The 16,479-nt window shown below is 36.4% G+C and overlaps 1 protein-coding gene across 6 annotated transcripts in view; it reads left to right on the forward strand.

Annotated features, from left to right (window-relative positions):
- Positions 1 to 16,479, forward strand: part of ASIC2 (acid sensing ion channel subunit 2) — a 567,697-nt gene that overhangs the window by 526,381 nt on the left and 24,837 nt on the right. For all 6 annotated transcript variants that reach the window (XR_009622569.2, XM_034415694.2, XM_087892130.1 and 3 more), the window contains exon 3: positions 13,793 to 13,920. Coding sequence is in view for 5 of the 6 variants with exons in the window: in XM_034415694.2 (XP_034271585.1) it covers positions 13,793 to 13,920 (128 nt within the window). In the remaining variant the exon portion in view is untranslated. The remainder of the gene's footprint in view (positions 1 to 13,792; positions 13,921 to 16,479) is intronic.

Here is a 16,479-nt window from a genome sequence, read left to right on the forward strand (position 1 = left end):
GAGTAACAAAATATTAAATCTATGACATGGGAAATGGAAAAAAAATGCTTATATATGTGCAAAGTGTAAGTCCCAGATTTTTAAAAATTAGCAAGATTCATCACCACTCTTTATGCCAATCAAACACTAACTAAATTTCAGTATATAATGGACATTGGTTATAATATATAATATAATATAATAATATAATATATTCAGTTTTAAAATGTCTCTCTTCCACATCCTGTCCTGCATCAGTGACATTCTCAAACTTGCATGGATAGCATAAAAGAGAGTCAAAATCACATTCTTACAACACTATCTTAAAATCTGTGGTCAGTTTTTGAATGCTTTGTAGATGATTTTAAGTTTGCATAATATGCGTGTTGCAGTGACCACGGACTTGTATGAGCAGTCAAGGTTGCAACTGTATTGATAAGAGGGAGGAAGGTATATTACTCACTGCAGGAGTCTACAGGAAAGCTCTTTTTGTGGAGTGTTTGTCCTGTGTGAATTGTCCTGCTTCTTAAGCCTTAAGGGAGAAATTGTTAGTGTTTATCCAAACTAACCTTCAACTTGTTAGCAGCAATCCATCTTGGCTGTCTCATCTTGAAAGCTGCCGGCAGCAGATATTTATATCCATAACAATCATAACTGCCTGAATTGGTTATTTACATGGATATTATATGGACCTATAAATATTCTGCTTGCTGCAAGAATAATTAAGCATTGTTGTGGTGATGCAAAAAACGACTGAGAATAAAATACAACTTCAAAAACTCATATATTCAAAGATGTTGGCTCCTATCTCTCAATTCATCCATCCCCTCCTTTCTGCAATCTGTAGAGCTGCTCTGGGAAATACAGTTGAATTACTTTGTGATGCAAACAACACTTTCCCTTTCAGGCTAGAAACAAATGCAATGAAAATAAACAGTTAAAAATTGCTGCTTTCCCACAATAATCAAAATTACTTGCTTCTCAGGCAACTTTTCTCACGGTAGACAAGTCCTTCAAATTTGTTTGCAGTGCACCCTTGTTTTTTTTTTTTTTTTTTTTTTTAAGATAGTGTTTTAGAGGTAAGTGGCACTGAAGCTAAGGGAAAAGTTGGATAAATTTTCACACAGAAGGCTTGTGAATGGAGTGGTTCTATCTGCTGGACAAAAGTGTATTTCTAGATTGGAGTAGTATATGAGCTTCAGTCAACTGATGGATGGCAAAGCCAAGGTGGGCTGTCTCTTATGCATCATGAATATAATTTAATATAATTTAGCCAAGCAGTGCATACATTTCTATTTTCTACTTTCCCAGATGCCATTCTTTTGTTATGATAGATAATAATTACAAGAGCCAAGTGCAGCAATAATCATGGAATCGGTTCATAAAATGAAAATCAGCGTAACCATAAGAAGGCCCTCAGCTTGCATGGAAAGTCATTAGTGCTTTCCAGTGGGGATAATTTCATAAGGAGAGCACTGCAGCCAATCAACCTCTTTCTCATATCACTATCTGTCTCACTTTGAATGAGTTTTGGATAGAGAAAAGGCTCCAAACGTGAACTGAACATAACAGATGTAGCTTCATTTCTCAGCTGTTTCTGTGTCTCTCTTAAGTGTGCAACAACTCTTATTTCATTTCTCCACAACCTGTTGCCTTCTAGATGTGCTGGATTATATGGAGATGGAAGTATAGGTAGGAGTTAGGAGCTAGGTAGGAGTTATAGCTCTTTTAATAGTTCAGTCTGGAAAGCTGTCTTCATAGGAAAACAGCTTGCTTACTCTTACTGATGTTCATTATTGCACAGTTGCAGGAGTGCCAAGTGTATACCCTAATTTTTTTTTTCGGAATAAGAGCACATGCTTTAAAGTTCATACGGCAATCACAAGGAGTAATTTCACCTTGTGCTGGAGCTGGTCACATATAACAATAGCTGACACCTTGTGTTGGCTGATGGCCTAAAGAGTTTTTACACAGCTTGAGTTGCCTTTTATTATTATTTAGAACCACTGGGCCTCTGAATACCATTTTCAGAGGATAGCAGGAAAAGCATTACTGTTCTCATTCAGTTTTCAAATCACTGAAGCCTTTTAGCTGGTCACTGCAGGAATAGGCTACTAGACCAGATATGCTCTTTTGTTAAGTGAGACCCTGAGATGGGAATTGTTGTAAAAATTGTCCCTGATGAACATGCTACCCCATTTTCATGAGAGACAGAATAACATGACCCTATACAAATAGTAAGGAGTATTTCGTTACTTGTTACTTGTTATTTAATCAACTTTTGGGATCAAAAAGTGATCAAATTTTTTTTAAAAAAAAACCTATTTATTGAGAATTTTACATAAAGAAAAGACAAAACTAAAGAGAAAAGGAAAAAGTGCAAGAAGAAAAAACTGAAGTTATGAAATGACTTGTTATCTTCTCTACAACAGATAGATATGATCTTATATAATCTATAACCTACACACTCTTCCCAGAAGATATGCATATCCCTTCAACCATTGTGATTGATATTCTTCTTGAGTTCACAATTTGGGAATGCTAGTTATCTTCAGATGTAGTTGGATGTAGGAGTGAATGTGTTTATTATTGTATAGTTATAGTTAGCAATCACCTGAATCACTTCCTGAGATATCAGAGTTAGTAACAATTATCCATGTCTTAGATGCAGTCCTTCTGGTTTGTTGCAGGGAGTTTCACCTAGGGCTGCCCTTTAAAGTGTCCAGAAATCTTTGCAAAATGAGGCAGTTAAATTGCTAGCTGTGCAGGCTACAAAGTTTATATGAAAGAGTTGCACTGGCTATTAATTGCCTACTGAGCACAAATGAAGGAACCAGTGTTGACCTTTAAAACCCTAAATTGTTTTGATTATCTTGCAAGCCTCTACCCAGTTATGAGGCCAGGAGAAGCCCTTCTGAAGATACTCTTATTATCAGAACCTCAACTATCAAATAAATAGAAAAGGGCCTTCTGTGAAGTTTCCAAGCTCTGAAATGTGCTAAGAAGGTGTCTTTGACTTCGCTAGGATTTAGGAAGATGATTAAAAAAAAATACATATTTTACCAATATGTAAACTTTTTTAATAGGGAATGTTAAGTTTTGATTGCATTTTTTTGTTGTTGTTGTTTATACTCTGTATTTTTTTTTTAAAAAAAATTGTAACCCATATAGGGTTGGAATAAACAGAAAGGCAGAATATAAATCCAATAACAAGATAAATAGTTGCTTGAGATGGCAAAACTGACCTGAGAAAAAAATAACAAAATTCTTTTTGAAAGACTGAAAATCTGATCTGGACTTTTTCTACTGAAAGAAGAAAAAGATGCTACAATTTGCACATTTTAAAAAGGTATTCACTGAGGGACTGAAGGGATTTGTGTAACATCTGAAAGTGAGGAGGTATAAGATTCTAATTTGTTGAAGAAAAGGTTGGAAGTTGTTATATTTCATAACTTTAGTTGCTTTCATTGTTTTCTTTGCACTTTTTTCTTTTGTTTTTTCTTTTATCTTTATTTTATTTTATGTAAAATTCTCAATAAATATAAATAATAAAATAAATGTGGATGAAATTTAAATCTGTGACATTGACCTCTTATGGTTCACTTCAAGTTATAGATAAAACACTCAGGCTAAAAATGAAGGGATCCAACTCTCCCAAAAGTGTAGGGAGTTGGATCCCTTCTTATGCAAAAACCAATTAAACCATTAAAATTCTGGACTAAGAAAAGCTAAAGCCCACACCTTATTTTAAGAAAAATTGAATTTGCCATTGGAAAGAATCATAGACAACTGTGTCATAATTGGTAAGAAAAAAACTGAAAAGCACAATTGAGTAAAACCTACCTAATATTGGTGTCACACCAACCGTGGAACACAGCTGTATCTTAAAATAAAATTATATTTGCCTTGCTTGAAATACTTCCTATAATCTCAGGTATACATCAAAGTAGTCTCTCACAACTGGCAACCTCCAGATGTGGGGAACTGTAATTCTCTGGTTAAACAAAGCTGCCTTAGAGCAATGAGCAGGAATAAATTTGAAGGGTGGAGCTTTCCATCTGCTAAGGAACAGGGAATACATGGTCATGCATGTGTATAACATTTGCCTCCAGCTGGCTTCTCAATAAATTGGCAGTTTCTCTTTGCTAAATATTTGACAACATTCACAGATTGCCACAATGGGTGCGTTGATGAATCCATTTGGCCCCAACTCAAGCCAGTAAAATTATTGGTGTCCAGTGTGACTCCTCTAGCCCTTTGTCACTGAGAAATTTGAGATATTGGTAAGAGTAGGAAATGTTAAGCTCTGATTCATACTTTGCAAATATTTCTAGCATTGCAAGAAACTGTGCATAGTTTCTTTTTCATGGGTATAGATTGCTGACTATCCCAGACTCTCAAACAACATCTTCTTGTCTATTTATTACTACAATAAACTCATCAAGCTACTTTTATCATAAATCCAAGATCAGCATCAAAAGCAAGTTCACTGTGGAAACAGCATCTGAAGGAGTAAATTTAAATATATGAACTGAAATCAAATGCTAGGAACTTTGGGGTAGCAAAGCTTCTATGAAAGTCAGATTTGGCCTTGGCAAAGCTACATCCTTCCAGGACCTTTGCACTGCCCCGGGTGCTTCTTAAGTAGCAGATGCTCTGACTTTGTTTGAGCACAACTTGCCCTGAACAAACTTGATTACTTTCAGCAGGTTACTTCAAAGGACTTCAAAATCTGTGTTGACTAGATATTTGTTTGTGAAGCTGAGACTTAGTTGCTGTCACTCATCATCTTCTGACTTTTCTCTCTCAAAGGACAACATTATTGAGAACTGGGGAGGCCTGTTAAATCCAAGGCAGGGAATGCAGAATCTGTTGCTGGGTAAATATAGTTGCTATATCTGCCTAGCTGCCTTCCTTGTGTTTGAAGAGAAATCCTTCCTTGTGTTTGAAGAGAAGTCTTGATAATACAATAACATTGGCACTGGATATCTGTCATATTTGCATTAGTTTTCTCATCTTTTCAAAAAAATTCTATCCATCCATCATCTGTCTGTCTGTCTGTCTGTCTGTCTGTCTGTCTGTCTGTCTGTCTGTCTGTCTATCTATCTATCTATCTATCTATCTACCTATCTATCTATCATCTTCTAATAAAATAAAGTCAGGTTTTACTTCTTTGGAAAACATCACAAACATTCAGCCCCAAAGCTGAAAAGTGAATTCATCTTAAGTATCATGGATCACTGATAAAGTTAGCTACCTATCCAAAGGAAACCTCTCTCATTTTAATGATAGGTTGGTTTTTGGAACAGAATCCAATGCAGTCATTAATTCCTTAGCACCACACATAGTTTTCCCACAAGAAGATGAGAATTATTTCTTAACTAGGTAAGATAGGCATACATGAGTGCTGAGAAACCTTGTTTAAAGGCTTCAGGGATTCAGTTTCTAAGCAAAAAAATTACGGTAGTACTTTACTTAAAAATCTTACATAATAATAGGCTAAAGGCCTCTAGTTATTTGGAGTGCATTCTCACTCTTTTTATATGTGAGGATCTCTCTTACAACCAAAGGGAATTCTACCAACTCTGTCATTATAATGATGTCCATAACTCTCAGTATTGTTTAATACATTCAGTTGGTTTGTTATCCCTGCCTGGTGGTTTCCTGGTTTAAAATTTCTGAACCAGCGGACAGCTATCCTTAATGAATATCAGAATATACTGTACAAAAACCTCAAATTTAAGCTTCATTGCTCATTAAATTAGACCTCCTATAACTGAACAGAACATTTACTGAAACACAGTTTGGAATCTGGGATGGAGATTTTAAAATATCATATACAACTCCATAATTTTAAAAACTAAGTAAATACATTAGTAAGCAAACTATGAAAAGTTCTTTAAACTTAATAATTTCAACTTATGTTTAAAGAAACATTAAAAGTAATTAGAGTTCTTGATCTTTCTTATGTGTAAGGTATTAAAGTGTCTAATAATCCCTTTTAATTTATGTTACCTAGAAGAAAGATGAGAGTGATCAACTTGGTTGTAACATGCATCTCTTAGTTTTGCTTGACCTCATAACTTTATGCTTCAAGTTGTCTTCGCCTGTTCTGTTCTGTACTAGAAGAATCAACTGCAATTATCAGAATTTTTAATTGAGGTAGTCAGATTTCTAATTTCCAAAGAGCCCTCATTTGTGATAAACCTAATAATTCTTACTTTATTTGCATTCAGTATTGCTTTCATATATTTATTAAGCAGTTCTGTTCAAATGATCCTAATTTTATTATAATCACAGAGGTTAAGGTCTTAATTGAGATATTGTTAGATGGATCTCCTTCTCAGAAGTTAGAAAGTTTAATATTAAAAATTATTACTACCTGTTCATGGAAAGAATGCATTAAAAAAGAGGCAGTAGCTGGTAACAGTATAATTATGAAAGTGAACTCTCTGAATCTGCCCACAGGAGTGGAACTGTTTGACACTAATAAATTTAATCTGCTTCATAATTAAGCAGGCATAAATCCAGCAAAAAATTAAGAAGTGTTTTTGGATTATCTTGGACTTGGCAATGTATCTTCTGGACTGAAACAGTTGAAAATACTGCCCAACTAGTACCTCAACAGGAATGAATAATGGAAAATTATTGTTTTTGCCTCCATTGTACCAAACTGGATCCAACCCATCTTGATGCTTGATCTTACTTAAACTGACTTCTTCCAACACACTTCAATTGGTTTTCAGAGAACTGCCGTGCTGTCAGCTTCTTCTTTACATTTTCCAACATTCTATTGGCCTGCAAACAATAAACAAAGTAAATTCTAGAATAGCAACAGGGATAATTTTTGTGTTGATGGACAGAGTTCTATCCCATCCCAAGGAATGCACAAGAAACGTCTAATGGAAAGCAAGTTAAGTTAAGCATCCGTAGATTTCTTTTCAGGATAGGATGGGAATTAAGAGCTGAGTAGTTTTAAACATTGTAATTTTGGGAAGTATTTTTCCTCTGTGAAAGACTTATGTCTCTTCCATATTCAAACAAACTTGAGAATTTTGCGTTGCAGCCTACGGTATTGCAGGCAATGAAAATGCTGACACTGTTTTTTGTTATGCATTCTGCTTCTTTCTATATGCCAGATTTGGGGGGCACTCCATTTCCCAATCTGAAAAAAAACAACGAGTAACACCAAATCATGATATTTTCTTTTGTGTTTTCATGCAGACTGCAGGCTAATTCAGGGACACTTATAGATACTCCTTTATCATCTCATAACTAAATGACAGAAAGTACATCATAATGCACCTAGAAGATTCAATTGAATCTCTCTTAAACTTTGAAATAAAACACAAAAATGAATTTTAATGGAACAAGACCGGTTTTTAAAACTGCTGCCTAGAACTTGCCCCATACTTCTTTTAAACACGGATCTGAAAGAAGAATCCCAGATAGCATGGAAGAAGCATGAAGTTACATTTCACATGTCTGCACTCTTCCTTTGAACATGGGGTGTCCTCAGAAAAAGGCCACAGCCAAGAAAGGAAAAAAGGCTACAGCCTTTTCCTAGCCCAGGAGTCTGCAACCTTAAGCACTCAAAGAGCCATTTGGATCCATTTCCCACAGAAAAGAAAACACCGGGAGCCACAAAACCTGGGTGGGTGTGGCCAACTCGATGTCACTCACTTCCATCAGTCACATGATACCCCCCCAGCCACGCCTACCCAGCCAGTCATTACGGCGGAAAACCAGTTGTTAAAAAACACCGGGAACCACAAAACCCTTTTGACATATCTCTCTCTCCCCTCCCCTCCTCTCCCTCTCTCTCTGTATCTCTCTCTGTCTCTCTCTCTCCCACTCTCTCTGTATCTCTCTGTTTCTGCCCTGGCCGCTTCTCCATCCCCCCGCTGGTGCCCTTACCTTCTCAGGCCAGGCGAGGAGTGACTGGGAGGGGAGGGCGAGGGGCGGGGCCAGCCAGTGGTGGGATCACCTGACAGGGAGCCACAGCAGAAGGCCCAAAGAGCCGCATGTGGCCTCGGAGCCGCATGTTGCTGACCCCTGTCCTAGCCTGTATCCCCATTCAGCATCAAAGGATAGTTCAAGAAAATGGTATTTAGTTATGCCCAGATGTCTATTCATAGTTATCATTTGGATTTCTGGAAGGATGATCAAGAAGCCACATGCTTAGTTTTCAATTGTGGCAGGTGAGTTCTCCTTGGGGATCCAGGGACAACTTCTTTCTGTCCTAGATATTTTATAATATACTTTTTAATAATATACTTCAGGGCATATGGCCTCTGGATTTTGGCTGTGAGCCCAATCTGCTCTGCTAAAAATACTCTACAAGTATAATATACTTGGTTGCAACACCTTCTGTTATTCAGGCAGTCGGAAATCACAGATTTATGGTACATAGTAACCTGAAGGAGAAAAGATAAGAAGTAGGCTTGTCAAAATGTTATTGTTTTGGAGCAGACTGGGAGAGGAGTACCCTGCACAGAACAGGCATGTTTGATGTGCTGTTACTCTTCCATCCTATCCTCTGTTTTTTATTATGTTTTGAAAATCTGGACACATTAATAACTTCCTCACCTAAGTAGACATTTGCAGTTGAGGAAAATACTTGAATTCGTTTATTTCAAAATGAAAAAGAGACCAGAAAGTTTATCCTCTATCCTGAAATAGTTTTATGCATTTTAGGCTTGTAATTTTTACCAGCCTTCACGTTCTGACTCCCATCTATCTCCAACAAGGATGGTTAGTAGCCCTGCCCCTGGGAATGATGGAAGTAGCATTATAGCGCATCTGGCCATCATCAGCTTGGAGAAAAAATATATATCTGTGGCTTTTGAGCTTTATTGTACTATAGGTTTTTATTATAATTTGCTCTTTTGGCAGCTCCAGGAATACACCTGCTGTTTTATCAGCCAAAACTGGAGCTTGGCCAGCTGAAGAGAGAACTGATCTGCATATTTCCAATTTTAGGTTTAAAATTCAATCTCAGAGGAGAGCAGATAACCAGAAGTGGGTTTTGAGGAACAAGACTATTAATAGTTATACAGAGACATATGCCTGCAAAAGGAATTTCAGTTGATACAAGTCTGTTGGGTGTATACTTCTGTAATCTGAAGCTACTAGGTAGAAACAAACTGAACTATTGACTTATGATATCACAGAATCAGAAGTTACCTGTGTGTGTTGAATCCAATACTGAGTTGGGTCTAAAGATAACAGATACTAGTTAAACCTCATTTAGCTAGTAAATTGTTGAGTGTTCATAATGCAAAGTAAAAGATCCCCTATTGTTACTTTTCTGCATATTTTGTATGATGTAGAAATAACCTTTATTTCTCCAATTTCTTTTTTAAGATACAAGTGGGTGTAGGGGGGGAATCTTGAACAGATTTTTTTATTTTAAACTCAGACAGACAGGAATGCAGGAGTCAGATCGGAGAGCAGTTCGGGGGGTGGGGGGGGGAGATACTTATTTTAATCCAAGCATTCAAGAATCTACTAGCACAGAACAACACAATTTGTTATTTCATTACAAATAAGCTGCTCTGATTATTTCCCTCAGATTTGAAGAGAATTAATACTTTCCTTTTGTTTAGGAAAATAAACAGTATCCTAATCAAGGAACTACAGACTCAGACAATCAAACAGTAAACAACACCTTAATCAAGGAATCACTATCACTGTCCCACCAACACTGACAGAGCAAGCTGTTTGTATATATACAGAGAGCAAACCTCACTCCCTGAAGAACTGATAATGTTACCTAGTTCAGTAATGAACATCTGCAAGAAAACAACCAAACACCAAGGACCTCACAGTTCAACCTTGAGCTACAAATATTCTCATCTATTGAGGACAATGCACTTTTGTTAAACTGCACTTAGAACTTCACGGGCTGATAACAATACTTTTCCCTCACTACAAGTTTTGATTGATGTTGTTATGAATGATTAGTAATATCCAGAAACATACAAGTATATGTATCTCATTGAAATATTGGGCAAATTGAGGACATTCATATTAAGATATGCACTGAATTATAACCATTATTTCTAATGGGATGTTTGTTCTACTGTTCTTCAAATGCACCTCACCATTAATACTTTGCAAACTAGGTCCTGATGGAAAAGATCCTTCTTTCTCACCCTGAACCTTATCTACTTGTACAGAGCTCCCCATCCTTTTAAAATGAGATGTAAACTATTTTCAAAGGAGATAAGTTTTATAATGAGTGACCCAGCTCAGCCATCCTATTAAACTGAGTATGAAATAGATCTGCCAAAAACATATCATGGTCTGGATGAAGCAGAACAATCTGAAGTTGAACCCAGAAAAGACAATACTGTTTGTCCATTAAGGTTGTGCTAACACCAGTCTTGTCTTTTAATGGGAAGGCATTATCTTGAAGGAGGCTCCTGCTAAAGCAGTAGTTAGAAGACATGACTAAATGGGCCTTTGCCTAGCTTCAGCTGGTATACCAGTTGTGGCCTTTCCTAGTGCAAGAAAACCTTGCTCAGTGGTGAAATCCATTTTTTTACTACCGGTTTTGTGGGCGTGGCTTGGTGAGTGTGGTGTGGCTTGGTGGGCGTAGCAGGGGAAGGATACTGCAAAATCTCCATTTCCCTCCCCACTCCTGGGAGAAGGATATTGCAAAATCTCCATTCCCACCCCACTCTGGGGCCAACCAAAGGTGATATTTGCTGGTTCTCCGAACTACACAAAATTTCTGCTACCAGTTCTCCGAACTGCTCAAAATTTCCACTACTGGTTCTCCAGAACCTGCTGGATTTCATCCCTGACCTTGTAGCTCGTGTCATCATTGCCATTAGACTACTGCAGCATTGTCTATATGGGACTACCTTCAACTTGTATTTGGAAACTGCAATAAATGTAAAATACAATGTATTAGCTTACACAGGAGCATATTATCCTGCTGATTGACTTCCAGCTGCAATTAAAAGGCTGGGTTTGACACACCAAGTCCATTACAGTTCAGTACCTGAGTACTTGCAGGATTGTTAACTTCAACTGGAATAGAACCAACCCATAAGGTCATTGAGAAGAAACTGCTTATAGTTCTCCATTTTTGAAAATCTGAATGAGCTGAAGTTAAAAGGTGTTGCTTTTCCGTAGCAGTGCTGGCCTCCTGAAAGTCTCCCAACTGAAACCAGACTGACCTTCTCGCTGATTGCATTCAATTTATGTCAGAGTTTGTTTCATAAAGCATTTTAGCTTAAATCTGAAATCCATTTAATTGAATAGGTGACCTTTTAATGATATGATTTTGCTTAATTGTTTTCAATTTATACTGTGGATATTTTGATGATGTTTTATATTGTGTAAACTGCTAAGAGTCATTTTATTTATAGCAACAGGATAAAAACACAATAAATAATAAAGTGCAGTGGGGGATCTAGTAATAATGGGTATATTACTAGTCCACTCTGTAAATGGACCTTTGTGTTCTGTTATCACATTCCTTAAAATGAACTTTCTTACTTGAAAGTATTGCTGAGTATAGCCTTACAGCTGGAGATAACAGTAATTTTATGTTTGCACAATGCGTGCATTTTCAACTGTTTTTAAAATCCTATAAAGACGTAACTAAACAGTTGATCTTAAATACCACTGAAGTCTTGGCAAACATTACAGTATATACAGTTTTGAAATTCAGCATTCATACTCAACTCCAGTTTTGGACTTTAGTTGGGCCTTTTCTCTGCTGTATTCTTGTTTCTCCTGGTACTTTCCTTGACAAATAGCAGGCATTGTTCTTTGCACATTGGAGAGCCATAATAACAGCATGAAGAAATAACAATGGGAAGCCGTAATGATAAATCGAAGTGTCTCTATTCGCACACACTTTGCCAGCTTGAGTGAAATGTGCCAGATTGTCTTTCACAGATGTGCGCAAAGTGAAACTTCCAACAAAATAATCAGCCCAGATGGTAGGAGTATTGACCAGACAGGGCTGAGCTTGAAATATGGCTGTCGCTGATCAATACAACTCAAGTTAAGCAATGTAGTCTTATTGGAACTAAGAAGCATGCCTTTTTCATACACACACACACACACACACACATTCTGCCCAGACTTATTTGGAGTTGTGCAGATCTTAAAGTATATAAGTAAACAAGCTGAATACTTTTCCTTTACCCCACATCACAGATTGCCAAAGAAGCTTTTCAGCATGATATAAAGGAATTCTTGTGTCTCTGTGTGTGCTCTTAAAAATAAAATCATACTTATCTTTTAGATGTTTCTGAAGAAAGAAAGGCATAAGAAATAATACTGTACAGCATTTATAAACTGCATCAATCTGACCAAATCCACTGTGTTTTCTGCTGCATCTGTAAAAAACACAGCATTAAAACGTTTAGTGAAAGAGATTCCACTTGTATTTCCAACTTTCACTTCCACCTTTATCAATTCATTATTCTGTTTTGTGAGTACACAACTAAAATTATCCAAATGAAGAAAATGACCTCAGTGTCAAGGAGATTTAAACTAGAAAAGGTTTTTGTTTTTTTGTTTTGTTTTGTTTTTTGCTGTGGTATTTTTTTTTTTTTTGCCAAATACGAAGGAAGTATTGGAATTACCTGTACAGCTCTGCCATCTGCAACTCAGGCAGACAGCTGAGTTCCTAGAAAGCTGCTGTCAGGTGAGCTGAAATGAACATAGGGAGACAAAATGCTCTCTTGAATATGGAAAAGTATTGTGAAATGTGAACAAATATGCAGAGAATGCCATAAAGAGTTATTAGCTGGTATTCCCCAAACAGGTAGAGGATGTGTTTGACAGCTCAGTGACCCCAATTCCCAGATAATCTGTAGGGAAAAATGGATTCTCAATGCCGTCATGTATCAGTAATATATGCATCAATTTATTTATTACTTCTTGCAAGATAGGATGGTATTTGCCAAGAAATGGAGGTTAGCTGCGTTTTCCTCTAGCATTTAGTTTGAGCTTCAAGTCCACTTTTTAAAACTCTTCATATATGTGTTATATCTGAACAAATTCAGATATAGTAATTCAGGTAATACAAAGTGGACAATTTTAGGTGTAACTATGCAGAAACAAAGGATTGAAAACTGCTGTTTTGTCCATGCAACAGAGTTAAATCTGCATAGTTTCCAAACTCAGAAAAAAATTGAACCAATGATTAATTATCCTAGAAACTTTACTGAGCTTCAACATTAATGTCAGCCAGTTTATGGGAGACAGTTTAATTATGGGTAACTAGCAAGAAAAACTCTGTAATGGCCTTATTATACTAAAAAAGGATGAGGGGAATTGATATAGTATGGATTTCATCATGATATAATATCAGCACCGAGATATTAAAAACAGAATTATAAATTATTTCCCAGAGGAAACCCTTGGGACTTAAAAGAGAATTATTTCTCTATGGTTTACACAGAAATTAAGTTATCTCATTTTGAGTTTGGTATTGCGTATCTACTGGTGTCACCCTATGTTTCTGTAGTAGCATTTTCCTATGTTGGCATCATAGTATATTTTACCCATAAAAATTAAAAAGACTATAAGATTTTACAAGATTCAAATCATAATGGTGATAGGTGGTGATGATATAGCTTAGCATCTGTGCAGCACTAATTCTCAAAGAACATAGTACTCTCTAGTTATAATAATAATAATAATAGCCTTTATTGTCATTGTACATCATGTATACAAAGAAATTGGTTTAGCCTCTATTGGTGCAATCCATAACAGAAAATACAAGACAACATGAATAGTATAGAGAATAATCCTTGATTCATATATTCTGTTCTCTTGTTAGATGAAACAACATTTGAAGCAGGAGTCAAAGTCCAGATTCACAGTCAGTCTGAGCCGCCATTTGTTCAAGAACTTGGGTTTGGTGTGGCACCTGGTTTCCAAACTTTTGTAGCCATGCAAGAACAAAGGGTAAGTTATTTTTCTCAGGTAGGTTAGGTACCTGCCTGCTTTACTTCTAAGGAACAAAGAGAAGAAAAGCTTCCTTGGTTGAATGCTTTGATGACAACCTTAACAAAAGCAGACTGATCTTGAGATTAGGTCTCATCTGTTGACTTTTGAGAAGGGGTTGAGAATTATGATGAAGACAAAAAAATGATCATAGCTACAGAAGAAACTTGAATTGGATTTATAATAGTTCAATTTATACTTCCAAGAATCCTGAAAATTGCCATTTTATAAGAATTCCCAGAATTCTGTGGCCTGATTTATTTTGAATCATTCATAGAAAGAACTGTGTAAATAGATTTCCAAGAAAACCTTCATGTGAGATTTAAACTGCATGTCAGTCTGTCTTGTGCAGTTTATATGAATGTGAGATTACCATTGAAAAAATATCACAAAAGAAATACTATTCTGAAATACTTCTAGTATATAGTCTGGCATTGTTGCATAACCTACAGCTTTTTCAGAAGTAGCCTTCAAGGAGAAGCCAAGGTTTTGCCAGCAAATTGATTAATTGGCTCTTTCAGCAGAGCAAGTCCTTATTTTTATTTGCTTATAAATAAATGCACAGCAATAGCATTTTCATGTTTTTGCCCATCAGTTGTGGTTCTAGATCATATATAAGAAAAGTAACTGTGCACACATGAATGTGGTTTTGTCAGGTCCAGTAATTGTTGAAACAAGGGAATGGCAGGTGTCTATAATGTCTTCTGAAAAAACATTTTGTGGGATTGCTACATGTTAGTCCACGCTGTAGTATTATGGAAATAATTACTGAAGCTGCAGAGCCTTTCTTTCCTTTGCAGGTTATTATGCTGCCAAAGGCAGCATGCTGAGGAAGATGAAATATTCCCTGAAACAACCATTTCTGCCAATTTGGCCATAAAAATTAAAGAAGCTTCAATTAAGCAAAAAGGTTGGAGATGTGATACTGGGTAGGAAGGTAGAAGTGGGCTTTTGAGATTCATTTTGTGAAATGTTCAGGCAATATGGAAAGAAAGAAAGACCATCCAAATAAGGGAAAAATATCTGAGGTTGGTTTTATAAAAAGAGAATAGGGATTCCCATTCTCATACAACCCATACATTCTGTGACTTGGGAGCCATATGTGATATATCGGTTATAATAACAGAGAATAGAGTGCTGGTGAATTGAGAGGCAACAGCTGACGCAGAGCACAGAGAATATTAGACAGAAGTCAGCTGGCTTTTTATAAGCATTGCACTACAGTTCACATTATCCCAGCAAAAATAACAGTTTGCTATAGAATATATGACTGAAGTAACATTTTGATCATCATGTGAGAAGTCGGAAATATAAGGTAGAAGGAATGTGACACAATAGGTTTTGGCTACAGCAGATGGGGGAATTTAGTTTTAAGATAAAACATACCTTGGGTTGGTACCATTTCAGAAGACTTTGGCTATCATCCTTATTTTTTGAGGGATAAACATTCCCCATAAAAGATGAATGTTAAACAGGAAGCCATATATCTTCATTAAGGAACTCCCATGTAGCCTAGCTTCCTGTATTGACTCAACAAAATTTTCAAGTTAATTCACTTAATGTTATCTATCAGGGCTTATTGTATTCCACACTGTATTCCTATGTGAGCAAAACCACTTATCTCCTCGGGTTTTGATGGCAGTTGGGACCAGGATTGCCATCACTAATCAGAAAGTGACATTGTGCATTGTCCCAGCACATTCAGAGGTCTTTTTCTCTTACCCAACACAGCTGATTCCTTCACACTCTTTATAGAAAAAACTTTCATTATTTATTTTATTGAAATAATTCATATACAGCCTTTCATAAATGATGTTCTCAGTCCTGAGGGATAGCTAAACATTACATAGAAATACATATCTGATAAAATTCAGATCCCTTGGCTATGCATTAGATCCATCCTTTTTCTTGCTTTTTTGGCAGCCATTTCCAATCTATTATTTTCCAAATAATTATCTGCAAGTTCCTCCCCATAACGTTGAAGGAGTATATGACCCTTGACTTTTGCTGAATACTGAAATAAGAGCAAAAAATAATTGTTCTTTAATGAGACATCACATCAGATCACACAAGTAGAATTGCTTCTCCATTTCAGCCTGCCCACAACTCCCTTTTGTCCATCTGCTCTCATTGTCTGTTGAGCTTAGCACTTGCATCTGATTTCTCTCCCTCCTTTTCTTTTGCAAAAACCATCAAAGAGGAACTGATACATTTCTTAATGTACTCCCTTCATTTCTTCTTTAAGATTATTTCATGTTGCCTGTTAACCAAATTGACTTTGTTGGATAGGTGGAAAGGACCAGTTTATGTTGATGATATAATACAATTTCTTCCATGTGGAAACCAGGCATTTGAATACTTTTTCTTGTTTCAGAGTATCTCTGCACAGATACCTAACATATAAAGATAATGTCCATATTAATTCTTAATATGATTTTTTTCATGCGGCAGAGACAATTTTATTTTTTTAATTATTATAATTATTCAGTTGGATAGCTGGGGAATTCTGAGTTGAAATCT

The sequence above is a fragment of the Pantherophis guttatus genome, chromosome 4, assembly GCF_059756535.1.
Source record: "Pantherophis guttatus breed Tessera chromosome 4, ASM5975653v1, whole genome shotgun sequence".
In the NCBI taxonomy this organism is placed as follows: Eukaryota; Metazoa; Chordata; class Lepidosauria; order Squamata; family Colubridae; genus Pantherophis; species Pantherophis guttatus.